Source organism: Crocuta crocuta, unplaced genomic scaffold (assembly GCF_008692635.1).
Source record: "Crocuta crocuta isolate KB4526 unplaced genomic scaffold, BGI_CrCroc_1.0 scaffold77, whole genome shotgun sequence".
NCBI classification, from domain to species: Eukaryota; Metazoa; Chordata; class Mammalia; order Carnivora; family Hyaenidae; genus Crocuta; species Crocuta crocuta.
In genome coordinates, this window is record NW_027532172.1 from 5,773,985 (window position 1) to 5,786,726 (window position 12,742).

A 12,742-nucleotide genomic window follows, 5' to 3' on the forward strand; every position below is an offset into this window, starting at 1 on the left:
TCAGCGGCGGCCAACATGGGTCAGGATGCGAGCATTGGCAGTGGCCTGCTCTCTCACAGCTTTGGCCCGGGCTTGCTCCAGTAAGATCCGCAGGAGGCCAATGGGGACATCCAGCGAGAGAGTGATGCGGGGGCCTGAGCGGGGGCCAGGGCTGGGGTGGCCCCAAGCAGTGGAGGGGCCCGTGGTGCTGGCTGAGGGGCTCTCTGAGGCCACAGGGCAGGGAGTAGCTTGGGGAGGGTTCTGAGGGAGGAGCTGGAAGGCTGGAATAGGGGTCGTGGGGACAAGCAGTGCCCTGCCCGACGTCAGGACCATCAGCACCAGCAGAGCCCACCTGGTCATCGCGTGGTCAGGCTGCGAGGAGAAAAGAGGCTCAGGGCAGGGGCTCTGGGCAGCCGTGGCTCATGGACAGATGCAGATGGGGAAAGTAGACAGACAGAGATGGAGAGCAAGGGAAAGAGACAGAGAAGTAGAGATTAGAGAGGCCAGGCAAGGGATGGAGAGAGATAAGAGAGACAGAGATGAAAGCACAAGACAGCCAGACAGAGCAGGGCCAGGGAGACCGAGAGAGCAAGGAGACAGGAGACAGAGAGCACAGCTAGGTCTAGATCTAGATGTAGAGATGGATACACTTGGGGAGGGGAGAAAGACGAAGGGGAGGACATGGAGACAGGGCAAAATAGGGGGAGACTGGAAGACAGAGAGGCTGGAGCCACCCCAGAAACAGACAGCATGATGAAAATAAGGATGCCAAGGCATGGCGAGAACACAGAGGGACAAGAGGGGAGCCTTGGGTCTGAGGGAGCTTGCAGCAGATCTCGGACAAAGAAGGGAAGAAATGGAGTCCTCAAGGTGGAGAGGGAGCAAGAGACTCCAGGGCCCCTCAGATCCAGAGACCTCCACTAACCCATACCCAGATCCATTCAGCCCCCAAGGCCCTGCCCAACCCACCCAGAGCCATCTCAGTCCTACCAGCAGCGGCAGCCTCCTCTGGGGCAAGGTGGGGCCACTGGGGCTGCCTGAGGCTGGGGCCAGGCGGTGCTGTGCTGTGGTCGGCCTCCGTCCCCTTCTGGGCCCATTTATCTCTCAGCCCCCTGAGGTAGGAGCTGGGCATGGCTCCGGCATGAAGCAGCCCCCCACCTCTGACTCATCCCCTCCTGGGGGGGGGCAGTGAGGACATGTCCTCAGCCCCCACTCTGTCTACTCCTTTTCGGGGACAAATTGGGAACTGAGGGTCACAGAACAGTGAGCAGGGCTGGACAGAGGGAGGGACTCTGCACCCATGCAGGATAGCAATGACCTCCCAGGGAAAACCTGACTCCTTGCCATCCCCATCTCCCCAAAGAGTCACAACAGGGGCCTTTTAAAACAGCAGCTTTAATGCCCCCACCCTACCCCCTCCCAGAATCAGCACCATGTCATCACAGGCTTGGGTCAAGGGGCACGTCAGATGCAGTCACATCCGCTCACTGCCCACAACCACCCCCACACTGAGTCATCTGCCAGGGAGGCAGGAACTACAATGGGGGTTTGTCCACAGGGGGGAAGGCTGGACCCACGGAACCAAGTCACTGAAATAACGGACACACTCATGCACGCTCACGTGCACACAGGCCTCTAGCCTCTAGCACCAAGGGGAGGGACAGGACTCCACCAGGGGACGCTGGACTTCAGCTCATCATCTGGGCCTCAGCGCCGGGCAGCACCTGGGTGGGGTAGTTGGGAACTGACTTCAGGCATCTGGCCTCACCCAGCATGTAGGCCACGCTGTGGGGCAGTGGGGCAGCCAGGGGCACAACAGGAGGGAGGCTCTGACCTCAGAGAGGTGGTCCTCACTCAGGTCCTTGAGGAGGGAGCATGGAGGGGACTCCACAGCTGGGGTTCTCCATTCAGCTGCTTGGTCTGAGGGAGGGTCTGTCCCAGGTCCCCCAGTCTGAGGGGGCTCCTGAACTGGGACACTGACCAGGACCTGATCTGGGTAGGCCCATACCTGTTCCCTGGTTCTGGACCACGCGGGGCAGGCAGCGGCGCTCACAGGCCTCACGGGTCCCAAAACGATTGGCATTCCCTCCACAGCCACCATAGACAAAGGGGTGACAGGCCTCTGTGCCACCTGCCACGGCCCGATGGTACCAGCGCAGGGTGTAGGCAGTGCAGGAGCCCTCGTCCAGCGGAAGCGAGCAGGGGTCTAGGGCCAATGGGGGTCATGAGGTCAGCAGGGGTGGCAGCGGTCAGAGAGGGACTGGGGGTCAGTGAGAGGTCAGCAGGGGTCACTACTGCCCCTCCCTGAGTCCCTCTGGGCCAGCCCCCATTCTCACCATCGCCATCCCAAGGAGCTTCAGGGTCCTGGTACTCCTCCACGGAATACTCGGAGTATTCGTATTCATCATCCTCAGGGGGCCTCTGACCTGCACGCAGGGTGGGGTGCTGTGAGCACGGCTGCTGCTGGGCCGCATTCATGCTGACGAACCCTGGCCCAGGGGTGGGGCGGGTAGTGCCGGTCTCCCACAGATGTGCCTTCCATGTAGCCCCTATGCAAGTGGCATGTGCCCTGCACCCCACCACACAGGCCCCATGAGTCCCCTGTCCTCACCTTCCTCCTCTGCATGAGAGACCCGGAGCACAGGCACAGGGTGGAGTTGGGGGCTGGCAGTGTCTGCAGCATAACTAGGGAGGGGTCCTGGAGCAAGGAGCAGGGGCACAGGGCCTTTGGGTCATGATGGCAGCCACCCCGGCCAAGCCCCTGCTGAGTAAACCCAGGTGATGTGCACAGTGGGGCCTGGGATGAGGACGTTCCAGGAGCAGAAAATATCAGAAAACTACTCACGTGATCCAGATGCAAGAAACTGGCCCTGGCAAGCTAGAGGGGGCAGAGAAGGACAGGGAGAGAGAAAAGAACAGAGAGAGCAAGAGACAACAATGGAAAGGGGCAGAGAAAAAGAGAGACGGAGAGACACACAGCGGGGCAGAGATGGACAGAGAAGGACAGCAGGGGAGAGTGACAGAGAGACCGACAGGAGAGAAAGGGTGGGAAGCAGAGAAAGAGGAAGGAAGAAAGGAAGAAAGGCAGAGGAGAAACAGACAAAGGATGAGAGAGAGAATTTGGGAACAGGCCAACAAAGGGCAAGAGAGGGAGGGTCAGAAACAGGCAGGCATGGAGAGGGAACGGAAGGAGAGGTAGGAGGAGACGGAGCTTCACTCTCTGACACCCCTCAGGGCCATCAGAGCCCCACTGAGCTGCTCCCGCCTCCACCCCTCCACACATGGCCACACTGGGCTTCTAGCAACACTGTGTGTCCACCCACATTTGTTGTGTGTCACCAAATGGGGAAAGTTCTCACAGCATGCCTGTCCTGAGCGCACGTGTCCTCCTGTGTATCTATCCATCTCCACCCATCTCTGGGACTGCTTGCCCCCCATCAGTTCTGGGGACCCCGCCCGCCCCTGTCCAGGGGAGTAGAGCGGGAATGAGACCCAAGAGGCTCTGGGCTGGGCCCCACTCACCACAATGCTGACTCATCTCCTGACGCACAAAGCCCCGAATGTCATCCTCCTGGGAACACAAGACCACAAGGATCATGAAGAACCCAGGGATCACAGGAGGGACAAAGGGCATATGATGCAGAGATCACAGGGGGACAGCACTGAGTCAGGGGCCCAGGCTCAGGGTGCAGGAGGTGGGGCGCAGTCTACCCAGGCGCACACTTACTGTTAATGCAGCTTCTCCCTTCTCCCCTCGGGGGCCGGCGGGCCCTGGCCGCCCCTGTGCGCAATGGATGGGACCAGACTGTGACCTCTGATCTTAGGGACACTAGAGGTCACCCCAGTCTCTGACCCCAACCCCAGGAATCCCCACTTACCTGCTCCCCTCTCTCTCCAGGGGCCCCAGGGGCCCCAGGGGCACCCACCACTCTCTCTCCAGGGGGACCTCGCTCACCCTGTCAGACACAAGGATGAGTGAGCAGTCAGAGAGGTCAGAAGGAGAGAAAGTTGAGATCAGAGGCTCAGAGATTTGGGCAGGGGTATTGGGGATGGGTTTCAGGGTCAGAGGTCAGTGATACTGGAAGGGTTAGGGAGGATCAGCAGTCAAGAGTCAGAGTCAGAGCTCTTTACCTTCTGGCCCTGAAGTCCTTCAGGGCCTTTGGGACCAACACTGCCAGGTGGCCCAGGGGGACCAGTAGAGCCATCATTGCCCCTAGGACCTGGGAAGCCCCCAATTCCTGGGGGCCCCTGTGGAGAGACAAGTAAGGCTCAGTCCAAAGATGGACCCACTTCCAGAAAGTACAATCCCTTTAGCTGGACCTTGGTCTCCACTTACCCGCTCCCCTTTCTCCCCCTGGTCACCCTTGGATCCTGGCTGCCCATCAAAGCCTCGATCACCCTGGGAACAGAAAGAAGCATGAGAGACTGTTTGTCTTGGCCTCCTCAGTTCAACTGCCATGAGCCCCTTGGTCCAATGGCCACAAGCTTCCATGACTCAAGCACCTGTGACCATACCATCTCAGGCCCCTCAATCTGCCATGATCCCCATGACCCTGACCCTACGGTAATACCCCTTGCCCTGCTTCCACCTATTTCTTTTATACTAACACTCCAACCTCCCCCACTGACCTCAGCCCTGATGCACATCTCCCCACTTCTCCACCTCTCATCCCTTAATCTGAAGTTCCCACTGTGACCCCCAACTCACCCTAAAACCCCAGAACCAACCCCACTCTACCCCCCAGTGTCCCAACCTTCCACAGCCTTCTTGACATGAAACCCCCATGGCCCTACCATGACCTTCACTGCCCCCATTCTGACCCCCTTTTGTCCACTGTCAAGAGGGCCCATACCTTGGGACCAATCAGGCCCTCCTTCCCAGGGGTCCCCGACTGGCCCGGCACACCTGGCTCCCCCTGGAGAAGAGAAAACATGAGCTTGGTCCTGGCCCACCCATCCTCTCCCCATTCTGGGTGCCCCATACTCACCACATCGCCCTTGCGTCCTGCCAGCCCAGGGCGGCCAGGGGGACCAGCTTCTCCCTGCAGGGATCAGGTAGAGGGGTCAGATTTACGCCCCAAGCCCCACAGATGCCCATGTCCCCATCACCTCTGTACCTTATCTCCCTTCTCTCCGTCAAGGCCACAGGCCCCCTTTATCCCTCGTTCACCCTGGGGGGAAAAAGCAGATGGAAAAGTGACTTCCAGACACTTAACCCCTTGACCAGACCATGTAACCACTCTCCAAACTGCCCTCAGACACTCTAACCTCTGACCTTCCAAACCCTAATCTAATGTCCCACATCCAACACCAGAAACCCCCACATCTGACCCCAGATACCTTGCCCTCCCACATCAGATCTTCCTGACCAGGCAGAAACCCGAACCCCTTCCCACCTTGAGGCCCCGGGGACCCATGAAGCCAATATCTCCTTTGTCGCCTCGGACACCTGGGGTTCCATCCTTTCCTGGTGATCCCTGGTGGAGAGAGGGGTCAATATGGAGTTAAGGGAGGTCAGGAGGGATCCAGGGGAATCACTCCGGGTGAAAGGAACAGGGAACACCACAGGGGTGAGAGTCAGTATTGGAGGCCAGAGCCACTGGAAGGGCTGGGTTTTCCATGGGCAGAGGTCACTGTGCAGGTGGAGCCATCATAGCAATCACTGTGAAGGTGGGGGTCCTGGGCAGCACGAGGGTGCCGTGAGACCACTGGGTCACTATAAGGTCAAAGACTACCACAGGGGGATGGGGTGTGTGGGGCAGGGGCTCTCTGTGGGATCAAGGGCTTCTTACCGGGTCACCTGGGATCCCTACAGCACCAGGCTCACCCTGTGGGAAACACAGATGGGGGAGGGCAGCCCTTCAGTGTGACTGTCCCTCATGCTATTCAGTGACTCCCAAGCTGCACACAGATCCCATGTAAGCACATAGCCACGTGGCCAGCAGTGAGGGAGTCTGGAAAGCCTCCAATGTTCGGAGAACACCCATGAGACAGATGCGTGTAATGGGTGGTTTTGGGTCTGTGCCAGGGCTGACCTTGGGTCCTGTGAGTCCACGAGCTCCTAGCAACCCAGCTGAGCCCTTGTCACCAGGCTCTCCCTTGGTGCCCTGTGGATGTGACCAAGAGAGGGACACAATCAGGACCACGCCAGGCTGGAGGCTTGAAGTATGAGGGGAACCTGCCAGGTGGGGCAGCACTGCTCCCACCATCACCCTCAGTGTGGCTCATTTCTCACCCTGGCCCTCAGATCCCTGCCCCTTCTTCCTACCATGGTGCTCCTGAACCTACCTGGAGTACCCATGACTCCTAAGAAGCCCCTTGTCTGTTCCCAGAGGGGCTCTCTTCGAGCTACATTCCATAGACCTCCTTGGCGACCTCACATGGAGGTCCTCGAGCCCACTGTAGAGCCCTCATCCTCTCAGCCACCCCACAGAGTCACCAGAGCCCACTGAACCCCCTCCTCCTGACCCCCAAAAAGCTTCCATCCTCCCTTCTCCTCACAGACCCTCAATAGGGCCCCCATAGCCTACAGAAACCCTCTTCTGACCCCATATAGAGTACCCCACCCTCTTCCCTGTACCTTCTCTCCAGGGTTCCCAATGTCTCCTCGAGGTCCTTTGTCACCATCTATGCCCCGAGGCCCTCGTTCGCCCTGTGTCAGGGGTCAGAAGTGAGGGTCAGGGGCTGGAGGTCCCTCACCATCTGAGGGTTTGAGCTCTCAGGTTCCCTGGCCCAGCCCCCGTGGGAGCTCCTCCCACACCCAAGAGAGACCCACTCTGTACATGAGCCAGACCTACTCACCATGTCCCCCTTGGCACCCCGTGGCCCTGGAGGCCCCACAGCCATGGCTGTGTCACCCTGAGTGGACAGGGGGCAGTCAGAGGACTCAAGAGTACCCTTAGCCCCTGCCTCTGCCCTCCCGCATGCCCACACTCACCTTGTCACCCTTTAGCCCTGCAGTTCCGGCATCACCCTATTGGGTGGAAGAGTGTGAATCTCTCCAAACTGAGGAGTCCCAAGTCCTGAATTACAAGATCTGGCCCCACCCCTTGCTCACCCTGGGGCCTTTTTCCCATGTCCTTACCTTCTCCCCACGTTCCCCCCGAATGCCCGGGGGCCCCTGTATGAGGAGAAGACAACAGTGAGCTAAATAAACTTGGGGGCATTAGTGGGGAGACTGCTCAGGAGGCAGGAGAGGACCAAGGGGTCAGGGGGGTGGGAGACATGAAGGCCCAGAGAGTACATAAAAAGAACCAGAAGACTACAGAGAGTGTCCCAACAGCACAGAGGTCACAGGCAGAGGACTGAAGTCACATCACTGGTGCTTTCCCCAAGGGGACCCACCGTGAGTCCTCGGGGTCCCTCCTGGCCAGGATGCCCATCTTCACCCTGGATGGCGACATGGAGTTCACTGAATTAGAAGCTGGAAATGAGAGGTGAGAGCTGTGATAAAGGGAGCCATGAATACAGAGCAGGACATACATACCCGGACACCAGGTTCCCCACGCTCGCCTCGGGCCCCGGGCAGCCCTGCACCAGGGTCTCCCTGGAGATCAACAGGACATCAGGGATATGCGAGGGGAATCAGTAGGGGGCAGAGGGTCAAGGGAGGTCAGTGGAGGTTGGAGGTGGCGACAGGGGTCAGTGGAGGTTAGAGGGAGTGATGGATACAGGAGAGCCAACAGCATTGTCCCATCTACCTTGTCTCCTTTGAGTCCAGAGGGCCCGGGCACTCCCTGTGGGCAGAGTAAGGTGAGCGCCCCATGCCCTCCAAAGCACACACACATACCCAGCCACACAGTGTGTCCCAGTTCCCACCTGGACAGACTCCAACACACAGGAATCAGATACCCGGGACATTGGAACACTTCTACTCACCGCTGACCCTGGTGGTCCCGGTGGCCCCAAGGGACCTGGGGCTCCCTCTCTCCCCGGGAGACCTGCCAAACCCTATGGGAACAATGAAACAAAAGAGGCAGAGGGTGACTTGGAGACCTTCCTCCCCTTTGGCTCCTCCAAGATTGGAGCCCCTGAGGCAGGGCCTGGGCCCCCTTCTCCTCCCCAAATACGAGATTCAGAAGTCCTGAAGTCACCAAGTCCCCACATGCTGCTTCCAGCGTGCTTACCCGCTCTCCACTGGGGCCTGGCTGACCCATCTCTCCACGAGGGCCTGTCTGACCAGGGAATCCGACAACACCAGGAGCACCGGGGGGCCCAGGGGGGCCCGCATCTCCCTGGAACAGAGATAGCAAAGGGAGGAGTGGTCTCAGGAGGACTCCTTCCCAGAACCAGGCCCAGAATGCCCTCTTCTTCCCACTTCCAGGCACCTCCCTGCCTGCTGCACACCACTGGTGATAGGGCATTGACTGACCTTCAGACCTGGAAGACCAGCTGGCCCAAGGGGGCCCTGGACCCCGACTCCTGGGTCACCCTTTAAGGGAAAGAGGAGTCAGATTAGCTCTCTGAGTCCCAGGAACATGACCCCCAGCAGGGATGCTTTAGGGTACACATACCTTATTACCCTTGAGTCCAGGAGCCCCTTTTTGACCCTGAAAAAGCAAAGTAAACAGTACTTGAGAGGGGAAGAAAATGAACCCAAAGCTTAGACATGGCCCAGGAATATTCCCAGGGTAGCTCAGATGTGGGTCTCAGACCTGTAAGCAAGGATTGGCTCACAGGAACTCAGAGGGGACCACAGATATGTGGGAGTTCAGGCATGGCTACAGACACGGGAGCCCACACAGGAGCACAGGCATAGGGACCTCAGTGTGAACACAGACAAGTGGGAGCTCCCAGGAGCACATTTGCGGGAACTCAGAGCCACCCCAATCCAGGGAGCTAAGACAGGCCCACAAGCACGCACTCAGATCCACGGAACGCAGAGGTGGTGGGGGAAAGGGGGACATTAACAGATCACCTAGGGCATCAGACAGGGACAAACACGTGTGTGCTCAGACACAGTGAGGAGCAGAAGCCCTAGGACAGGTACAAAGAAGCAAAGGCGCACCCCCTCCCCTCCATGCCGGGAGTGTGGAAGCCGAGAGGCTGGATCCCGGTGTACTCCCTGGAGCAGGATCCTGAATACTGGAGGGCGCACAGGCCCAGGAATGGTCCCTCATGTCCACAACTGCACTCCTCATACCCAGCTCAGACTTGCCCCAACCCCAGACTCACATCTTCCCCAGGGTCTCCAGGCTCCCCTGCACGGCCAGCTTCACCCTGCACAGAAGGAGTGGTAAGGGGATCTAGCCACCCTGCCTGGCCCCCTCTACCCAGTGCTTAGGCCTTTGGGCTAGGCCCACCTCACCTTCTCGCCCCGAGGCCCTGGCAGTCCTCGGTCACCTTTGGCTCCCTGTAGAGACAAGGGACAGGAAGCAACACGGGCATTAGGGTCACAGAAAGATGACACTCAGGGAAGGAGGCACAGGGTCCAATGTGATGCCTTTTATGAAAGCCAAGGGCCATGAGGATAGGTAAACTATGCTGTCAGAGGCTCCACACTCACCGGCTCTCCCACCAGGTCTCCAGCACGGCCTCCGGGGGCTCCCTGATGAGGGAGAAGGGTCAGTGGGATGCCCTGGGTCCCCTTAGTCCCTCCCCCCAGGCCTCCTGCACACTCACCTTCTCTCCCTTTGCTCCAGGGGGCCCGACCAGAGCCTGTGGGGAATGCCCAGTGAGTTACCTAGCCCCCCGCTGTATCTTCAGCCCCACCCCGCCATCCTGGATGGTGAGGCAGAGGAGCTGGTACAGAGGGTCGGGGTCAGGGTCAGGATCACCTGTCCAGGAGCCCCCATGGATCCAGTCTCTCCTTTAGGTCCAACGGGGCCGGGCAGACCTGGTGATCCCTGTGACAGAGCAATGTGAAGGACTCAGTGCCTCCCCACCACACTGCCGGCTGCCACAGCACAGGACCGGGCACATGGCCCCGTCACAGGCTGGAAGCAAGCTCTCCCAGAATACGCACCGGCACACCAGGAGCTCCTCTGTCTCCATCTTTTCCACTGGCACCATCACGACCTGGGGCTCCTGGCTTCCCTGTCTCCCCCTGAAAGGGAGAAGCTCTGTTAGGGGACTGCCCACTGACTCCTGACCCCTAGGAGCTCAGCCTTGACCCCCAGGACTCACCACTTGTCCAGGCAAGCCCGGTGCCCCCTGAGGACCCTGAAGGAGACAAGTCAGATGTGAGGGGAACATGGAAGAACACGGGACCCAGAGGGCAGGACACGGTGTCCCTGCAGGGACCTCACTTACCACGAGGCCTGAAGGGCCAGGAGGGCCAGGAAGTCCCACAGGCCCGGTGGGTCCGGGCAGGCCCTGGGGGAAGAAACAGTTGAGGGCAGCGCCAACCCCACCTGCTCCCTGTGACTCTAACCCCTGAACTGGGCCACTCACCCGTCCTGGCGGTCCTGTCTCTCCAGGCTCCCCCTGCCAAAAACCCAGAGACTTTGTGGCCCCACAAAAGGACAAGAGGCTCCTCAGCCCCCTGCCCACAAGCAAAGCCCACATGGGCGGGGCACCTTGGTGCTCAGCCCCATCGCCGGATGATGACATCCCAGGGGGGTGGCAGGTGCAATCCTGGTGTGGACGTGGCTGAGAGAAGCTCTGAGCTCTGCCTTTTAGCCACATGCCCACACACACTGATACTCACCTTCAGACCAGAAGGACCCTGGGGTCCTGTGGAGCCAGCAAGACCCTAGAAAAAAGTATCAATACAGGAGACAGGGGTCAGAGTCATCTGCCGGGGCTCGGGGATTCACACAAAAAGGTCTGGCTCATCAGTGGGGAATAGTGCTCATCCCACCCCCAGCAGGCAGTGCTTTCCTGTCACTCACCGGGGCACCAGGAGGTCCAGGGTCTCCATGGCCACCCTGTTGGAGAGAGAAGGAGTCGGGTGAGGCGGAGCCAGTCCCACCCCACCAGGGAAACTAAGGCAGTACTGCCCCTTGTGGCATGGGGCAGGGTGGGGGCAGGGGGGGTGAGAATTCTAAGATACTCACCACTGGGCCAGGGGTCCCCCTCGGACCTTGCAAACCCTGGGTAGAGAAGGGGGCTGCTGAGTCTCAATCTGGGCCTCACGTGGGCCTATTTCACCCTGCGGAGGCCTCTGTCTAGGGAACTAGCAGGCTGCCACCCCTCAGGCATAGATCACCCCATACCCAGGGACTGTCCCTCAAGGATATCACATACTGGTCTACATACACACACACACACACACGTCATGCATCTGCACTCACACCTGGGCACACACCCTTGTCACTGGTGACATGTGCATAGAGCAGCCAGCTCACAGCAGAAAGCAGCCATTCCCAGGAGCCTGGGCCAGGCAGTTCCTGCCACTTACCGGCTTCCCTTCAGGTCCGGCCACACCACGCTCTCCTGGTAGACCCTGGAGAGAATAGGTTTGAGGCCACATGGTCCCTCTTTGTTCCCACATCCCAGCCGCCCCCGGACAGTCCCAGGCAGTGCAGACTCCAGTCCAGACAGCACTGTAAGAGCGCTATGCGGGCACATGGGGGCCTGTGGCACAGACTCACCGGGCTGCCATCGAGACCCCTCTGGCCAGGTTCTCCCCGGTCTCCCTTGATGCCTGGCACACCCTGCAACCCATGCAAGAATGGCATGTCCTGTCCAGTCACTACTGTGTGCCCATATACACTACCACCCCTCATGTGCCCCCCTAAAGGAGAGGGAAGCATGGTGGGGTAGTAGGCCTCACCCTGTCTCCCTTGGGGCCTTGATCGCCGTCACTGCCTGGATCCCCCTGTACAGATGACACGTCAAGCTGGGCCTGGTGCCATGGCAGGAGGTGGCCCCCCGGCTGATTGCACACACTGACCTTAGTGCCCTTGAGTCCAGGGGGTCCTTGCACTCCAGAGAGTCCAGGACCTAGCTCATCCACAGCCACCTATAAATACAAGGTCATAGGGGAGAAATGTATCTATCACAGAGGCATGAAGGGGTCACCCCAGATCAAAGGATCCCACAGGATTATGGATTAGAGACACCACATGGAGTTTCTGAGGCCTAAGTTAATGGTGGCCCTCAGGTAACAACAGTCATAGGCCCAGGGCAGGGCTGGGCTGATCACCTTGGGGCCGGGGGGGCCAGGAGGTCCAGGGAGGCCAGGAGGGCCGTCTCTGCCCTGTGGAGAAGAAGGAAACGGTGTGGCTTCCCCAGCACAGCACCCAGGAAGTCCTACCCCCTGCAGCCCCTCTCAGCTCACCTGTTCCCCACGTTCTCCTTTCTCTCCTCGTTCTCCCTGAGGTGCAAATAACAGGATGGGGGCCATATCCACAGGGAGCCCAGCTCCTCCTAGCCCCACATCCCCAGCCCTCCCGGCTAGCCCAGCTCACCCTCTCTCCTGGCCTTCCTGCCTCTCCTGCGTCCCCAGCCCGGCCTGGGAGCCCAGGAATACCAGGCTTTCCAGGCTCCCCGGCAAGGCCGGGAGGTCCAGGGGGGCCCCTTTCCCCAAGGGCCAGGCCCGGTGGCCCCTGAGGGCCAGGGTCTCCACGATCTCCCTTCAGTCCACGTTCTCCAGAAAAGCCAATGGGGCCCTGGAGGAAAAGAAGAGTGAATATTGCTAGAGGTGTGATGACACTGTCCACAGGGTACCCCCACTGAGTGGCTGACGCTCACCTCCTTGCCTGGGGGGCCCCGCTCGCCTGGATCCCCCTTAGGGCCACGGCGCCGGTCAGGCAGGGGCAGGAAGCTGCCGGAGCTCTCATCCCAGGTCTCCACGATCTCCCGCAGGGAAGATGCCTGG

The 12,742-nt window shown here is 59.7% G+C and overlaps 2 protein-coding genes across 2 annotated transcripts in view; both read right to left on the bottom strand.

The window, feature by feature from the left end:
- Window positions 1-339, bottom strand: UCN2 (urocortin 2). Its single transcript, XM_077777192.1, has one exon. It carries the CDS (start codon window positions 337-339, stop codon window positions 1-3), a length of 339 nt encoding a protein of 112 aa, XP_077633318.1.
- Window positions 340-1,389: 1,050 nt separating this feature from the next.
- The window catches only part of COL7A1 (collagen type VII alpha 1 chain), a 30,881-nt gene continuing 19,528 nt past the window's right edge, over window positions 1,390-12,742 (bottom strand). Inside the window, exons 72-118 of the mRNA XM_077777099.1 lie at window positions 12,616-12,738; window positions 12,333-12,533; window positions 12,203-12,238; window positions 12,068-12,121; window positions 11,816-11,884; window positions 11,696-11,740; window positions 11,514-11,576; window positions 11,321-11,365; window positions 10,977-11,012; window positions 10,812-10,847; window positions 10,628-10,672; window positions 10,372-10,404; window positions 10,231-10,293; window positions 10,105-10,140; window positions 9,944-10,024; window positions 9,756-9,824; window positions 9,601-9,636; window positions 9,485-9,526; window positions 9,287-9,331; window positions 9,154-9,198; window positions 8,493-8,528; window positions 8,351-8,410; window positions 8,106-8,213; window positions 7,858-7,929; window positions 7,680-7,715; window positions 7,466-7,525; window positions 7,324-7,368; window positions 7,064-7,099; window positions 6,917-6,952; window positions 6,781-6,837; window positions 6,560-6,631; window positions 6,015-6,086; window positions 5,772-5,807; window positions 5,376-5,456; window positions 5,097-5,150; window positions 4,968-5,021; window positions 4,833-4,895; window positions 4,316-4,378; window positions 4,111-4,227; window positions 3,858-3,935; window positions 3,707-3,760; window positions 3,502-3,550; window positions 2,825-2,857; window positions 2,591-2,677; window positions 2,316-2,405; window positions 1,988-2,185; window positions 1,390-1,703 (exon numbers count right to left, since the gene is read on the bottom strand). Coding sequence (XP_077633225.1) covers window positions 1,687-1,703; window positions 1,988-2,185; window positions 2,316-2,405; window positions 2,591-2,677; window positions 2,825-2,857; window positions 3,502-3,550; window positions 3,707-3,760; window positions 3,858-3,935; window positions 4,111-4,227; window positions 4,316-4,378; window positions 4,833-4,895; window positions 4,968-5,021; window positions 5,097-5,150; window positions 5,376-5,456; window positions 5,772-5,807; window positions 6,015-6,086; window positions 6,560-6,631; window positions 6,781-6,837; window positions 6,917-6,952; window positions 7,064-7,099; window positions 7,324-7,368; window positions 7,466-7,525; window positions 7,680-7,715; window positions 7,858-7,929; window positions 8,106-8,213; window positions 8,351-8,410; window positions 8,493-8,528; window positions 9,154-9,198; window positions 9,287-9,331; window positions 9,485-9,526; window positions 9,601-9,636; window positions 9,756-9,824; window positions 9,944-10,024; window positions 10,105-10,140; window positions 10,231-10,293; window positions 10,372-10,404; window positions 10,628-10,672; window positions 10,812-10,847; window positions 10,977-11,012; window positions 11,321-11,365; window positions 11,514-11,576; window positions 11,696-11,740; window positions 11,816-11,884; window positions 12,068-12,121; window positions 12,203-12,238; window positions 12,333-12,533; window positions 12,616-12,738 — 2,967 coding nt within the window. The 3' untranslated portion in view covers window positions 1,390-1,686. The remainder of the gene's footprint in view (window positions 1,704-1,987; window positions 2,186-2,315; window positions 2,406-2,590; window positions 2,678-2,824; window positions 2,858-3,501; window positions 3,551-3,706; window positions 3,761-3,857; window positions 3,936-4,110; window positions 4,228-4,315; window positions 4,379-4,832; window positions 4,896-4,967; window positions 5,022-5,096; window positions 5,151-5,375; window positions 5,457-5,771; window positions 5,808-6,014; window positions 6,087-6,559; window positions 6,632-6,780; window positions 6,838-6,916; window positions 6,953-7,063; window positions 7,100-7,323; window positions 7,369-7,465; window positions 7,526-7,679; window positions 7,716-7,857; window positions 7,930-8,105; window positions 8,214-8,350; window positions 8,411-8,492; window positions 8,529-9,153; window positions 9,199-9,286; window positions 9,332-9,484; window positions 9,527-9,600; window positions 9,637-9,755; window positions 9,825-9,943; window positions 10,025-10,104; window positions 10,141-10,230; window positions 10,294-10,371; window positions 10,405-10,627; window positions 10,673-10,811; window positions 10,848-10,976; window positions 11,013-11,320; window positions 11,366-11,513; window positions 11,577-11,695; window positions 11,741-11,815; window positions 11,885-12,067; window positions 12,122-12,202; window positions 12,239-12,332; window positions 12,534-12,615; window positions 12,739-12,742) is intronic.